The sequence below is a fragment of the Haemorhous mexicanus genome, chromosome 17 (genome assembly GCF_027477595.1).
Source record: "Haemorhous mexicanus isolate bHaeMex1 chromosome 17, bHaeMex1.pri, whole genome shotgun sequence".
NCBI lineage: Eukaryota > Metazoa > Chordata > Aves > Passeriformes > Fringillidae > Haemorhous > Haemorhous mexicanus.
This window is the reverse complement of record NC_082357.1, coordinates 9,575,107-9,588,223: the sequence shown is the minus strand read 5'-3', so window position 1 is coordinate 9,588,223 and position 13,117 is coordinate 9,575,107. Positions and strand designations below refer to the sequence as shown.

Below are 13,117 nucleotides of genomic sequence, written 5' to 3'. Positions count from 1 at the left end.
TTGGAACAATGAGTAGTTCAGGCTTAATGAAACCTTTAATCAAAGATGTTAATAACATAACAGCATCTATGCATATCATTTCAAAGAGCTTTGCCTGTATTGTCTCATTTCTCATGCTTCATGCTCAGTGTTAACACCACATTGCAATTTGAAATTAATATATAGGAAGTCTTCTTTGTCTAGCAGAAATCTGTGCAAACATTCACAGACAGAATATACTGCCATTCAGTGCACTACAGATCTGTGAGTCTTTGGATACAGCAGAAATGTGAGTGTATCAACCTTGTTAGCAATTTCCCTACAACTGATATCCCTCTGTAAGTACACCAGCATATTGCACTGCTGTAAAGAATAGTAGTTTTCACTATGGCAGGTGAGCACTGTTTTTATTTTCTTCTAGGATTACATTTTCCCCCCTTTCCTACCCAGATGTGTCCATGCTGACAGAGGGAAGCTGACTTGGGAAGAATACATTTGCTGCAGTTGTCCTCCTGCAACAAGGTAGCAGAGACACAACTGCAGAGTCACCATCTGCTTTCAGAGATCTGGGCAGTGCCACTTCTCTTCAAGCACCTGCAGTTCCACGGCTTTAAAAGCTGAGCTTCACTGCTAAAAATTGTACAGTTGGCCTTATTTACCCAAAATCCATGGTCAGCTCCACTATTGGCTGCAGCTGCTGGTTTAAGGAGATGCTGCCCAGGCCCATGCTGCTCCCTGCTCCTGCTTTCCTCCAGAGGTCACAGCCCTCAGGTCTCCAAGCCTCCTGCACTCTGTACTGCTTGCTGCCAACTGCAACTGGTAGATGCTTCCCAACCTCATTCTGTCAGAACGGTCTGATGGAACCTAAACAGGACTTCTACATGTTGGATCATTTTGACAGAAGGGGATTACAGAGTAGCCATGCAGAGATGGAAGCAGAGCACAGATAACCTCCAGCAGATGCTGCTGACAGGAAGCTGAAGCCAGGCTGGGGCAGTACCCTCTTCACCTCTGAGTTTTCTGCAACCAGAACAATTTGTCTTACTGCACCCTAAGGCTTTTTCTTGCTGAACTAAAAGTATGTTTGGGAATTTGCCCATTCCCTGGCAGTGCAACCACAAAGCAGCAAGAGGAGGTCACCCCAGGGAGAAGTGCAATGACAACAATAGGCATGGAGCAAAGTCTGACTTCTCTGCCAGCCCACTCTGTCTCAGGCAGGGCTGCTCAGAGCTCTCTTGGTGCCCCAGACCCAGGCAGAGTGCTGACCTGCCCCCAGCACAGTCCCCTGTCCAACTGTGCTCGTGGTAAAGACAGAATGTAGGTGGGATTTTTCCTCCCTAAAATTTCCCACTGATGGGTCTGTCCCTGCCTGTGAGAAGGTGGAAAAAGGAGCTTTATTCAGCCAATGTCTGCCTTTCAGTCAGTTTGGGTTTACCCCACTGTAAGCTATATTTAGCATCCACGTAGACAGTTTAACATGCCAAGCTTAATTCTCTGCAGGGCAATCAGCAGCCCCTAGTACTGCTTGCTGATTTTTCATTTATGAAAGGAAAGTGAGAAGCAAGCAGAAAAGTAATTCGAAAGTAAAACCACTTCACTTTTCCAGCTGCCAATAGCTCAGAACTACTTGTCTGTTGACTCTAAAGCAAGGGCAATAGTCCTCTATCACCACCTCACATTATTTTTCCAATAAACCATAGATATTCTTGTGGCAGTAGTGACATTGACATAGCACAGTTATTTTAGAACTGCATAGTTCAATAACACCAAATCAAATTACAGATTTAATTTTCCTTCACAGACAGGATAGTTACCTGCTTGGCTTTTTCCTTCAAGGCAGTCAGCTGGGAGCTGTTAAAACCTGAGACACCCCCAAGAAGTTCCACATTTTTGTCAAAAGTCCCTGGATCCATGCATTTCAGTTCCTGAACTGACCAAAAGACATTTGCTTCTCCTAATTTAATGATTTCATTTGAAGAAGGAACTCTGGTTCTCAGGCAATCTGAAAAAGGTCAAATAACAAGAGTTTTCATCAAAGAGTCAACAAAATAAATCAAAGCAATATTGATATTTAAGAGAGCAACAGACTATGAAAATGTACTGTTGCTGATGTGATACTGATAAATTAATTATTTTGTAATTGGAGAATTTAAAAAATATTTATATTATTAATGTTCTGGATATAAAACTATCAGTATCTTGCAAGTTTCTTTCAAGTCTAATTCTCTAAAGGCATCAAAATCCAGGCAAGGGCTTGTTCTGAGTTTAAGCCACCATTTGCTGGGAGCCTTGATTCAACAGGAGTGAAATGCAGATGTTGGGATGACCCTGGTGGAAATTCACCAAAAAGAGCCTCAGCTGAATAAACATCACATTCAAACAGTGGATCCAACTCAGCAAGAATGTAACAGACATGAGAGGCCCTTGCACTCTGCAATGCCTGATAGAGATATATGTCTTGTAAGACCTGCCTGACATTTAAACAAGGTGAAGACAAGCTCGATGTGTCAGAGAAGCACGGTGCTTGTTGGTTATGTCAAGCCTGTTGTTAAAATGTCAGGATCTAGAGAGGGCTGTACACTCACCACAGCACTGTTTGGACAGACAAACTGCTTTAAAAATCTTATTTACAGTCAGGTTCCAGGCCTATGCATTATCAAACCATACAGTTTGCATTGTGTGTTTTAACAAATCCTAGTCTTTGTTGACATAATCTACCTCTAATGTTGATGGAAAGCAGAAATAAAAATCCTGATGTGGTTGTTTACTGCTCCCGTTCCTGTCACTAATTTAGGAAAACCTTATTAAATAATTATCTAAACCAAATAATCCCTACATGTCTTTGGATACAGTCATTACCAGTAAAAAGCATGAATTTCACAGATGCTGTGCCTCAGCTAAGCTCCCCCAGATAAATAAATTAAAGTGAGGATGTACAAAGTAGATTTGTACGTGGAAAGGAGGCAGAGGAGGGATTTATTTGCATCAAAGGAAGCTGCAGTAGTGGGTAGAACACTGAAAAGATTGAATCTGTTGAGCAAATGAAAATGCTGCTCAGCTTCCACTGTACCAGCTGATCTTCTGCTCTCCCTTTACCTCCCTCTTGTGAAGCTGCATTGTTTCCCTTTCCCCTGCTGCAGAAGGTCAGCTTTTCTCATGTAAATACTGCCCATCCAGACACAGTGCAGCTCCCTTCCCCAAGTCATGAAAACCTAAGACTAGGTGTCCTTGAAAAAAACCCATTGATTTTATAATTTTTAACACACCAGATACACTGATGCAATTAAAGAGGGAAATACTAATTAGATTTCTGACCTGATGCCACTTTGCTGTTCCTTTTGCTATAGATTTAGCTTGATGAAAAACATATATATATATATATATATACACACACACACACACACACACACACACACACACACACACACACTTTATAACATCTCAGTGCTTGTGGTGAGAAACTGCCACCGCCCTCTGGTAGCATCTCAGACACACAGTTCCCTAGTTTTGCTTTTCATGTTCCATCTTGCCTTAAGCACATTGAAACCTTTGCTTTTAATCTTGATATAGACACAGATGCAAGAACTCTGTCACTGGTAATTGCTGCTGTTATTAACAGTAGCTCACAACTGGTCTGTGAGAAATGCAGAATAGCATTGGTGGCATGAAAAGCTTTAATGCTATTCTGGAGTAATTTTCATAATACCCAATTTTTTAGTGATTTACAAATCAGTAATTAAACTTCACTCCTTACTAAAACCACTGTGTGAGTTGTTTGGAGCTGATGAGATTATGTTTGGTAACAGAAGTTCAATATCATGTTTGGGCTGCAGAAACATTTCCTGGAGTAGCACAAACAATCCTTCCACTTCTTATCTCCCAGATTCCCCCCAGCTGAGCTTGTGCACCCCAAGTGAAGACTGAGGAGCCTCCATGGCCTTGGAACCAAGCTATCCTTTGACAAAGACCCTCAGCTTTGCTGACACTGCTCTTGCATTGCAGGTGAGAGAGCTCTGCAACTGCACTGGACATGAGCTGGGCTGATTAGAGAAGTCTCTGGGATTCATGTAGATCCAGAGGCTTATAAAAAGAACACTTAAGGACACAGGCATACTGAAATACCTGCTGCTGAATCTTCAGTCCTATGGCCCATGTCTAAAGAGACTGGCATGTGATCGGCTGATTTACTTGTTGAAGGAAGGGTGAATCTCACGCACACAGGTGAACTAATCCCCTGCTATTTCACCAGCTCAGTCCTGCTTTTTTTAGAGCCTGATGATTGTGTAATGACTCCTCTGATCAACTGAGGTCATGTTTTGTTTCAGATTATGAAAAAACAACCCTCAGAACTCCCTCCACCTCTCTCTGTCTATGAATATAGATAGCACTGTAAGAGGAAAATTCATTTCCAGAGACAGACAGTCATCATTCAGAGTTCCTGCCATACAAGCAGATGGATTTCCAGGGTGGCTCAGGGCTTGCTGAGAGCTTGAACCTCTATTCTGCTAGGCAGAGAACCAAGGGGGAGATTTTCAAACACAAAGGCAGACAAGATCAAACTCCTTGAATATATTTGGGTCTAAATTCCCATTGGTGCTTTTCAAAAGCTTCCCCCACAGCAGGACTGTTTTCCATGGCACAGGATGGCACAGCTTACAAATTCTGCCTGGGTGAATTTCAGATAAGAGAAAGAACAGGTGTTATTATAATAATAGAATATTGTCAGAATATTTACCTGATATAAAGAAAATGATCCATTTGTCACCAGAGATTCTAATAGATTAGTTTGGTTGCTAATTAAAATACCTTTTAGATGATTACAAACTTTGTCCATTTGGACATGAAAAACAGGGCCACCACTGTCAGATTTAAGAACAGATCAGTCACCATATGCTCATGTCTGGCAAAGGATTAACTATGTGCAATCTTTTGGCACAATGGTAACTTGTCACCTTCACAGGTTTTTAATTCAAGGGGTTTCAATTAGATTACAAAGTAAAAATTTAAAAAATTAAAAATAAACAAACCCCTCTAATTCAAATTATAAATTTTTTTCCTTTGTACACTCAGAAGGATTCCAGGAAATGCTTAATTATTCAATCCTGTAATGAAGATTTCAGCATTTAGTGCATTATACAAACTCTGATGAGCAGCAGAATGAAGACTCTCACTGTTTTATCCTGAAATCTCTAAGTGACTCAATACTTCACTTTTATCTCAGAATGCATTTGATGACAAAGTGAGACAAAGTCTGTTTGAGTTGCACCATCTCAGCCCCAAATGGCAGCACTTGCAGAGGCCCCCAGTGCAATACTGACCAGCTCTGCTGAGAGACAGGAGAATGCTGCCAGTGCTGTTGGAGACAGACTCAAACACAGCTGACAGGAGCTCTTCAGCTGAAGAAACTGGTCCAACTGTCTTTGCTATTTGTAAAATGGTATCTGGGAACTTCAAAAGGAAAGAAAGAATAAATAAGGCTCCTCTCCCTTTTAAAACAAATCAATTTGTAGAGAAAGTCTTGTGCAGACCTTAGCAAGGCAGGGGTTAGTAACAGTTCTGTCTCGTCCCATTGTGCAGATGTTTCAGAAAAGAGTAATTGGCTGCTACTGAAAGGTCATTGGCACACATTTGAGGGGGAAAAAATTATGAACAAAGCAAATTCTGAGTGATTCTCCATCCTGTGTGCCCTCCCAGCTTCTGGCAACACCTGAGCACTGGCTGATTGGCATCTGTGTCCAGCCCCTCCTGGAGCAGTGAGTGCCACCATTTTAATTTGGGCTTCATTTCACTTGTCTTAAATTTGCCAGATAAGTACATGAATTGAGGATAGGGACCCAATTAAATGATGAGATATAACTTTGACCTGTTTGACTTCTTTAGGCTTTTCTGCCCTCTCTCCTCTACCCTGCTAGACACCTTCCCTTCCTTTGAAGAGTCCTATTCTATCTGGTCAATTATAAGCATTATCTCCAGTGGAAAAGCTGCTGACTGTGCTCACATATTTCTGCTGAAGAATGAATCCCTCCTTCCAGTATAGTTTACTCCTCTGCATAAAAAAAAAATAAGATTATATGAACTAAAGAGGGCAGGGAAATTACAAAGTGCAATGCTGAGGCCATCAGATTTTGTTACTTGTGCTATGCTGGCCCCAGGGCAAAGGGCTACATGAGTAAATGCTAATTTGATCAGTATGATCCCATTAATAACAGGATAAGAAACACAACTTTTATGGTTGGAAGGCAGAAGGATGGAGTAAAGAGCACTGCAAGGTGTAAAGTACTAAAAATGAGTCTGCATCACTGTAAGTGCCCCTTTTTTTTCCTATGTGACAATGTACAATTGCCATTGTACACATGCAAGTAATTGTTTATAGTAACATTACTCTCAAGAAGAAATCTCTTTGATGGAGTCAAGAATATGTGAAATATTAACACAGGATTCTTTGACAAAAGAATTACTTACCTAGTTCAGCATTCAGATTACATAATTTAGACTGCATTATGACATTCACAATTCCAAGTTCTAAAATATATGTTAAAAATTACAATTTTTTTAATAAAAGCATACCTTTTCAGCAAGGATGTTTAACTCCTCTTTTGACAGCAGAACTATGAATGGTCCAACATCTAATGTTGTTTCTGCTGTCCAGTTGTTTGAGGAGCTGAAAAAATATTTTGAAAAATTGTATTAATGAAGAACATTACAATAAAAATAATACTAAAACTTCAGTGGTTTTATGATACTTTATCATACAGGAAACACAATTCTATGCCAATGTGATGATTCATTGCTACAAGCATCAGATTGCATTTTCTCTGGACATAGGGCATTAGTGGAACTCACAATATAATCAGAAAAACCCTTCAAATATGGTGATGATGGAGCTCTCCCTCAATAGTCAAGTGTTCTTAGCATTACAGTGTTTGAAAAAGGAGAAATAATTCTTTGAAAGAAAATTTACTATTTTCCATCAGTTCATATTGCAATAGTAGCCTGCAAAATGGTTATCAAAAGAGAAGTAGAAACATCACCCAAATCTGACAAATGTCAGTCAACCCATTTGGTGAGTGACTTAATAAAACACTTAGATAAGTTATTTTCAGCCTGACAGAGCCTACAGAAGAGTTTAGTAAAAAAATATATTACTAGCTCATGTCCCCACAAACAATTTTAATTGCTTTGTTGCTCCACTATGAGGATGTTTAAATATCTTCAAAATTCAATGATATAAAATAACATAAAATCTTATTTAGCACAGTGTGCCACAATTCAATAAAACTGATTTGTATCAAGATCAATGCAGGGATGGGATCTGCTGGAAAATACAGCTATCAGCTATCCTACCACAGCTGACTAGCAGGAAGCTGAACAGCATCTAAGGTGATCAGGTGGATCAAGTGACCAACTTTGGGGTGAAGGGGTGGTTAGAAACTGTGCAACTAGTCTCCCTTTTCAAATGCAAGATACTTCCAAGGGACAATGCAAGAGAGAATCAGTGTATTTTTGCCAGATAGAGGATGGCTTTGTTCTTGGCATGACTGACACCAGTGAGGTTCCATTCGCCCTCCTAATCTGAGTCCTTAGTGACACCCAACACACTGCCCACTCTGCTGCTGCAGATGCTTGAATTTCATATCCCTCTGCTTCTTCTCTGCTCTCTCCTATTGCCACAGGTGCTTGCAGTCTTCTTTACTTGTCTCCTCACACCAGCACAGCAAGTACCCCACTTCCATTTTCCCATTCTTTGCGTTCCTGCACCACCCTCTGCTTGTAACCCCTTTCTCTTGCCAGGCCAGTGAGCCTATTTGCATGCCCCCCCCCTCAAACATTACATTTTCTCTCCTTTTCCTCTGGGACTTAAGTCATTCAGGGTGTCCCTAGGGTTGTATTTTGTTCCACAGTTATCACATTACACACAAGAACAGAAATGTCATTCTAGTGGACAAGAACTTGGGCAGTGACAGAAGCTGCTTTGTGCTGGTTTCACTGCAGTTCATCTGGGCAAAGCAGATGTTTGGTGTTTGCATGGCCTAACTACCAGCATGACCACGGCGGTGTATCCAATACCTTACCCATATAACTGGAGGAGTTTGTATTTAATTTCAATCTTCTGCTCATGGCTGAGCTGTTGGCAAAGTTTGAATTGATGTAGGGCTGCTGCCATTGCCTTCAGGGACATTCTGCCATGTAGAAAGGCTGGAGGTAAGTGGCAGATTAGATTTCCAAGGAGGTCAACATCATATTCATCAGCAATGGAGCTGTTCTGAAACAAGAAGCATTTTCCCTGTTGGCAGACCTAACCTGGGCTCTTGCCCTGTACCACTTAGCTGCATCACAACTCATTTAAGCTGTAAAGAACAAAGACACATCAGTTTGCACTGGCAACTTAATCCACATTTTTTGCTGAGACTGCTTTACATTTTTTGTTTTACCAATCCAACTGTTGATATTTCATAAGCACTTTTCAGAGCTTTCAGTATCCTTTATTCCATACTGAATCACACACAAAGAATGTGACCACCCAGCACCTGCAGAGCTGGTGCTGTTCTGTCTAGCAGCACAGCCCTCACATGGCCCCTTGCAGCAGAGGGGCCCCAAGCTCTTGCTGTTAGAAGGCTGAGCTCTAAGGGGTTTCTCAAGCAGCTGCCAAAACACTGGGGATTACACAGCTGGTACTGTGTGTAAGGACAGGAATAGCCACAGCTACATCAAAGAACTAATTTCCCCTAAAAATTGGTGAGTGCTGCAGCTCCCAGACAGCAGAAATCACAAAATCCTCCTGGTACCATCACCTCTCTCATGGAGCTTCCTGTGCCACAACAGCTCTGCTTGGGCTGGCACTGCTTGGAGCCAGGGGAGCAGCTCCAGGTGCAAACTGGTCAGCTCCAGGCTGTCCTGGCCAGCAATGACATTTCATGAGAACACTTTGGAACATGCATGGAGTCAAGGCAAATTGCTAAGCAAGGTATAAAAAGGTTTGTTTAAGGAGTAAACAATAAAATTAAAACAGTTCATAAATCCCCCAAAAAATACAGATGGATGGGTGAAGAACTCATGTGGTGACTCTCTCCTCCTCCATAGTGTCTCCTCCTATGCTGACCCCTCTCAGCCATACCCACCAAGCACTCCTGTACTTTTTGCAGGACAGCATCCCTTTTGTGAAGGCTTGGGTTCAGAAGGTCCATTCCAGTCTTGCCCACACGTTCAAGGAACGGGACACACAAAGGGCCTGTAACGTACTCCAGGTACTCAGAACTGCAGAAAGAATTCAGGTCTCAGAATGCAAACCTGACCTTCATACACCCACAACCATAGCCATGAAATCTGTGATGACAGAAATATTTAGAGACAAGGCTGGACTTGAACAATCATAGATCAGACAGGGCAAAAAAATTGCCATTAACCCTCACCTTCCTTCAATATCCATCTTCTTCCAGTCCATAAGGACATGAACTGAACTTCAAAAAATGGCTAAGAATTATAAGTAGCTGCAGTGTATGAATGTGCTCTGAGATGCTTTAACATCATATGAAACAGGTTAGAAGCTTCTCCCCTTTCTCTGTTTTATTAGGAGTAATTCTCTGATGAATGAAAAGGGGGGGAGTGGCCTGAGGACCACAAGTCGTTTTAGAGTAGGTTTCCTTTTTATCAAAATCCAAAAATCCTGCCAAATTAAAAAAAGAAATGCTCTTCTCCACACAGAATGGCAAACAACCTTTGCAAATAAAGCCACAGGCCACATGGGCACAGGCCCAGCCTTGCCGGGGTCTGTAGGCAACAGCACCAGTAACTTCTGATGGCCCTGAACAGCCAACATGCAATTGCTGCCAAATAACTGAGTACTGCAGTTTATGGGAAGCCTTGCATTAAAGTCTATTATTATTTTATAGTTGTTAAATACAATAGAGCCTTTTCAAATGGAATATTTTTCTTATTTTTTTCAATTTAAAAATATTCCACAAAAATAAGGGTTCTCAGTCCCTTTTATCCCCTCGAAAGAGAGACAGAAAGAGAAAGTGAGAAAGAGACAAAGAAAGAAAGGAAGGAAGGAATTAACAAATTTTACAATTCAGGAGTTCTCATACATACAAAAGTTATTTTTTTCAAAGGAAAAAGGCTGTCACTGAGAAGTTTCACTAACTTACACAAATGTCTTGCAACACACTGGAATGTTTCCAGCCATACAGAGCAATATGCTTCTGCAGTATCCAGTGGTTTTGTCTTATATATCCACTCTCAAAAAGACCCCTAAACAAATAAGCAAACCTAAACAAAATAAGCCTACCTAGGGGGAAAAGAATCCACCAATGTGACAAAAATGCACCGTACTAGAAGACACAAAGTATTACCAACTTTCACTTGAGACAGATTTTGCCTACAGTCAGTGACAACTTTTGATAAATCACCATTTATTTGAATCATCAGTGTTCTTAGAACTGAAGAGATGATTTGAAAAGTGCTCAGAAGTTAAGATAGACTAAGGTGTAACTCACGGAAGCGCCAGTAAGAGGAAGGGAGGAATGGATGCATTGGAGACTTTCCAAAATTTCCAAGCCAAACAATTAACCTAAAGGCAACAAAATTTTAGGATCTTAAACCTCTAGCAGTTTTGAAGAAGAATAAAAAATATGACTTGTTTATTGCAGCATATACATAAATTAGCATATGTAAGACTGTGCATATCATCTTCAGAGAGCATTTTTATCTGGCTTGTTTTATTTTCTTTTTGTAGACATCTGAGATGAAACATTATATATTTGGGAACATGAGAACATTTGTATGTTTCTGAAACTTCTATGTATTTCCAAACAGATTACTCATGAATTAACAAGTCAGAAGAGCTGCAGGAATTTCTTGCAATTTGTAAGTGACAAATGAAATTGTCAAAATGAAGTATGATAACAGACAAATTCACACATAAAAGATTTAAATAAAAAATGCTAACAGACAAGTTGAGACATACAGGATTCTGAAAAAAAGTCCCAAAAAACCCGAAGACAAAATAGAAATAACCAAATTTTAATCTACCTAATTTGGATATTAGGTAGTATGTTTATGTACAAGAAGTCTTTTTTGTTTGTTTACCTGATATGGAGAAAGCAGATGAAGATTATTTTCAAAGAATTTAAAATTGTTTAAAAATAAGTCTGTGTCCATACTTTCAAAGAGTTGACAAGTTACTCCTTTCACAAGCTGTCCTGTGCTGATAGGAAAGGCGAATTTCAATTTTATGAATATTTAAGCAGGATCTAGTCTTTCCTCCCCACGACCCCATCCTAAGACACAGTTTCTTCACCTCTCCCATTTCCTGTAATTAAAAGGCTCTTGAAAGTAAAAATGCAAACAAATTGAAAAATATCAACTAAGCCTTAAAACACCCAAACCTCTGCAATGCTTTGAGCCTCATTTTGGTTTTGCAGACCCTTTTTAATAAGAAAGGTGAATTATCCTGTATATCCAGGAATGAATAAACATAAGGCAATACTTAACAACCACATATTGTTTACCTCAAAGTTGTTCTCATCACAAAACTAGTCTTAAACCCCATTTCAAAAGAGATACAGTCCATACCTTAGAAGGTCAACAGGATAGTTTTCCTTGGACAGTAATTCATACAGATACAAAGCCTGAAAATAAACCCACCATAATTAAAGGTAACTTTAGTTAATTCACTTTTAAGAGACAATAACTACTGCAAGGTTTTTTGTACTCTGAGCTCTCTTATGTTATCTAAAGGTACTTCTGAGGTCCAGCTTGAGCAACCAAAAGGTTTGGCATCCAGTTTAGCTGAATTTTTTCTTCACAAGACAAGCCATCATTGACTGGCATTATGGGACGATGTTAAAGCTATTCATGGCCCAGAGCCACTGAGAAACTTAGGGCTGAAGGGAGCTCTGGAGATCATCTGATCCAACCTGCCACCTCTCTGGACATTACATGTAAATGTCTAATTTGCAGTACTGGAAAGAGAAAATTTACATGGCAGAAACCTGGGGGTTTAAATTCACCATATTAATGCTTCCTTTTCCATAGCATTGTCTCATAGTGCTGCCTGGGCTCTAAATGCCCTTTGGTGTTCATGTTGAGATATAATTGGGGCAGTTTCTTCCTTTACTTGTGTTCCTTGAACACAAATATATTACACCACTTTTCCAATTCTCCCATCACACGACATTGTAGTGGAATGGGAACTGCACAGCAATTTTTACCTGGCTGCTTCTTAGTTCTTTTTCTTTCAGCACTGCGGAATTATATCCAGTTTGCTTCCATAAACCAGAAAGAGAGACTTCTTTAAAGAAAGCTCCTTGTATGTCTTTAACTGATGAAGAAAAATCTCCAGATGCAGCAATCTAAAAAGAGGAACATAAAAATACATGGCATTTCTGAACTGATGCTTAGATTTACAGGATTTGCCCTTCTTTCTATTCTGTGTAATAGTTCTCTTAAGAGGATAAAGGAAAAACATTACAGTATTAAAACCACAATGAAAACACCAAGAGAGAGCCTTCAAAATACATTTGGTGTTCAGAAAAAAAGCAGTAGAACGATTAACCATTGAGCTAAAGGACATATCTTGGTTTAATTCATGTTCTACAGTTCTACTTATGGTGCTCTCGTGCAGAGAGAACCTGCCACAGACTGGAGTTAATAATCACCTTCCTGAGGATGCCCTGTTGCTGTGCAGGAGATAGGTCAGACAAGTACTGGGACGTTGTGCCTCGAATCATCTGAGCCAGCTCCCTGGGGCTCATGCTGTGCAGTGACCAGGTGCCAATTCCTGTCACCAAAGCACCCATTTGGCTCACATTGTAAAATGATAGAACCTGCAAGGAGGACAGCACAGGCAAACTGGAAGTTTTATTGAGACCAGCAAATGTATTTAAAAGCAAAAGTCAATAAATAAGCAAAGTATTTATTAAGTACTTATATATTTCTTGTCTGGGAATGTATTTTCTATGTCTGTCCATGGAACAAATGCCTGAAGTTCCTCACAAGTTCCTTTTTCTGAAACTTCAACCAGGACCTGATTCCTTGCATTACAGTATATTTGAATATACAGCCCCAGATCTCTGATCATGCAAATTCTGCTTAGGGCAGTGATACAGACAAAATAATATATACAACTGCCAAATCCAAA

The 13,117-nt window shown here is 40.1% G+C and overlaps 1 protein-coding gene across 1 annotated transcript in view; it reads right to left on the bottom strand.

Annotated features, from left to right (window-relative positions):
* OTOA (otoancorin) overlaps positions 1-13,117 on the bottom strand; it is a 31,717-nt gene that overhangs the window by 7,802 nt on the left and 10,798 nt on the right. Inside the window, exons 13-22 of the mRNA XM_059861511.1 lie at positions 12,636-12,803; positions 12,189-12,329; positions 11,551-11,606; positions 11,065-11,182; positions 10,473-10,546; positions 9,099-9,234; positions 8,052-8,242; positions 6,547-6,640; positions 5,298-5,427; positions 1,794-1,981 (exon numbers count right to left, since the gene is read on the bottom strand). Coding sequence (XP_059717494.1) covers positions 1,794-1,981; positions 5,298-5,427; positions 6,547-6,640; positions 8,052-8,242; positions 9,099-9,234; positions 10,473-10,546; positions 11,065-11,182; positions 11,551-11,606; positions 12,189-12,329; positions 12,636-12,803 — 1,296 coding nt within the window. The remainder of the gene's footprint in view (positions 1-1,793; positions 1,982-5,297; positions 5,428-6,546; positions 6,641-8,051; positions 8,243-9,098; positions 9,235-10,472; positions 10,547-11,064; positions 11,183-11,550; positions 11,607-12,188; positions 12,330-12,635; positions 12,804-13,117) is intronic.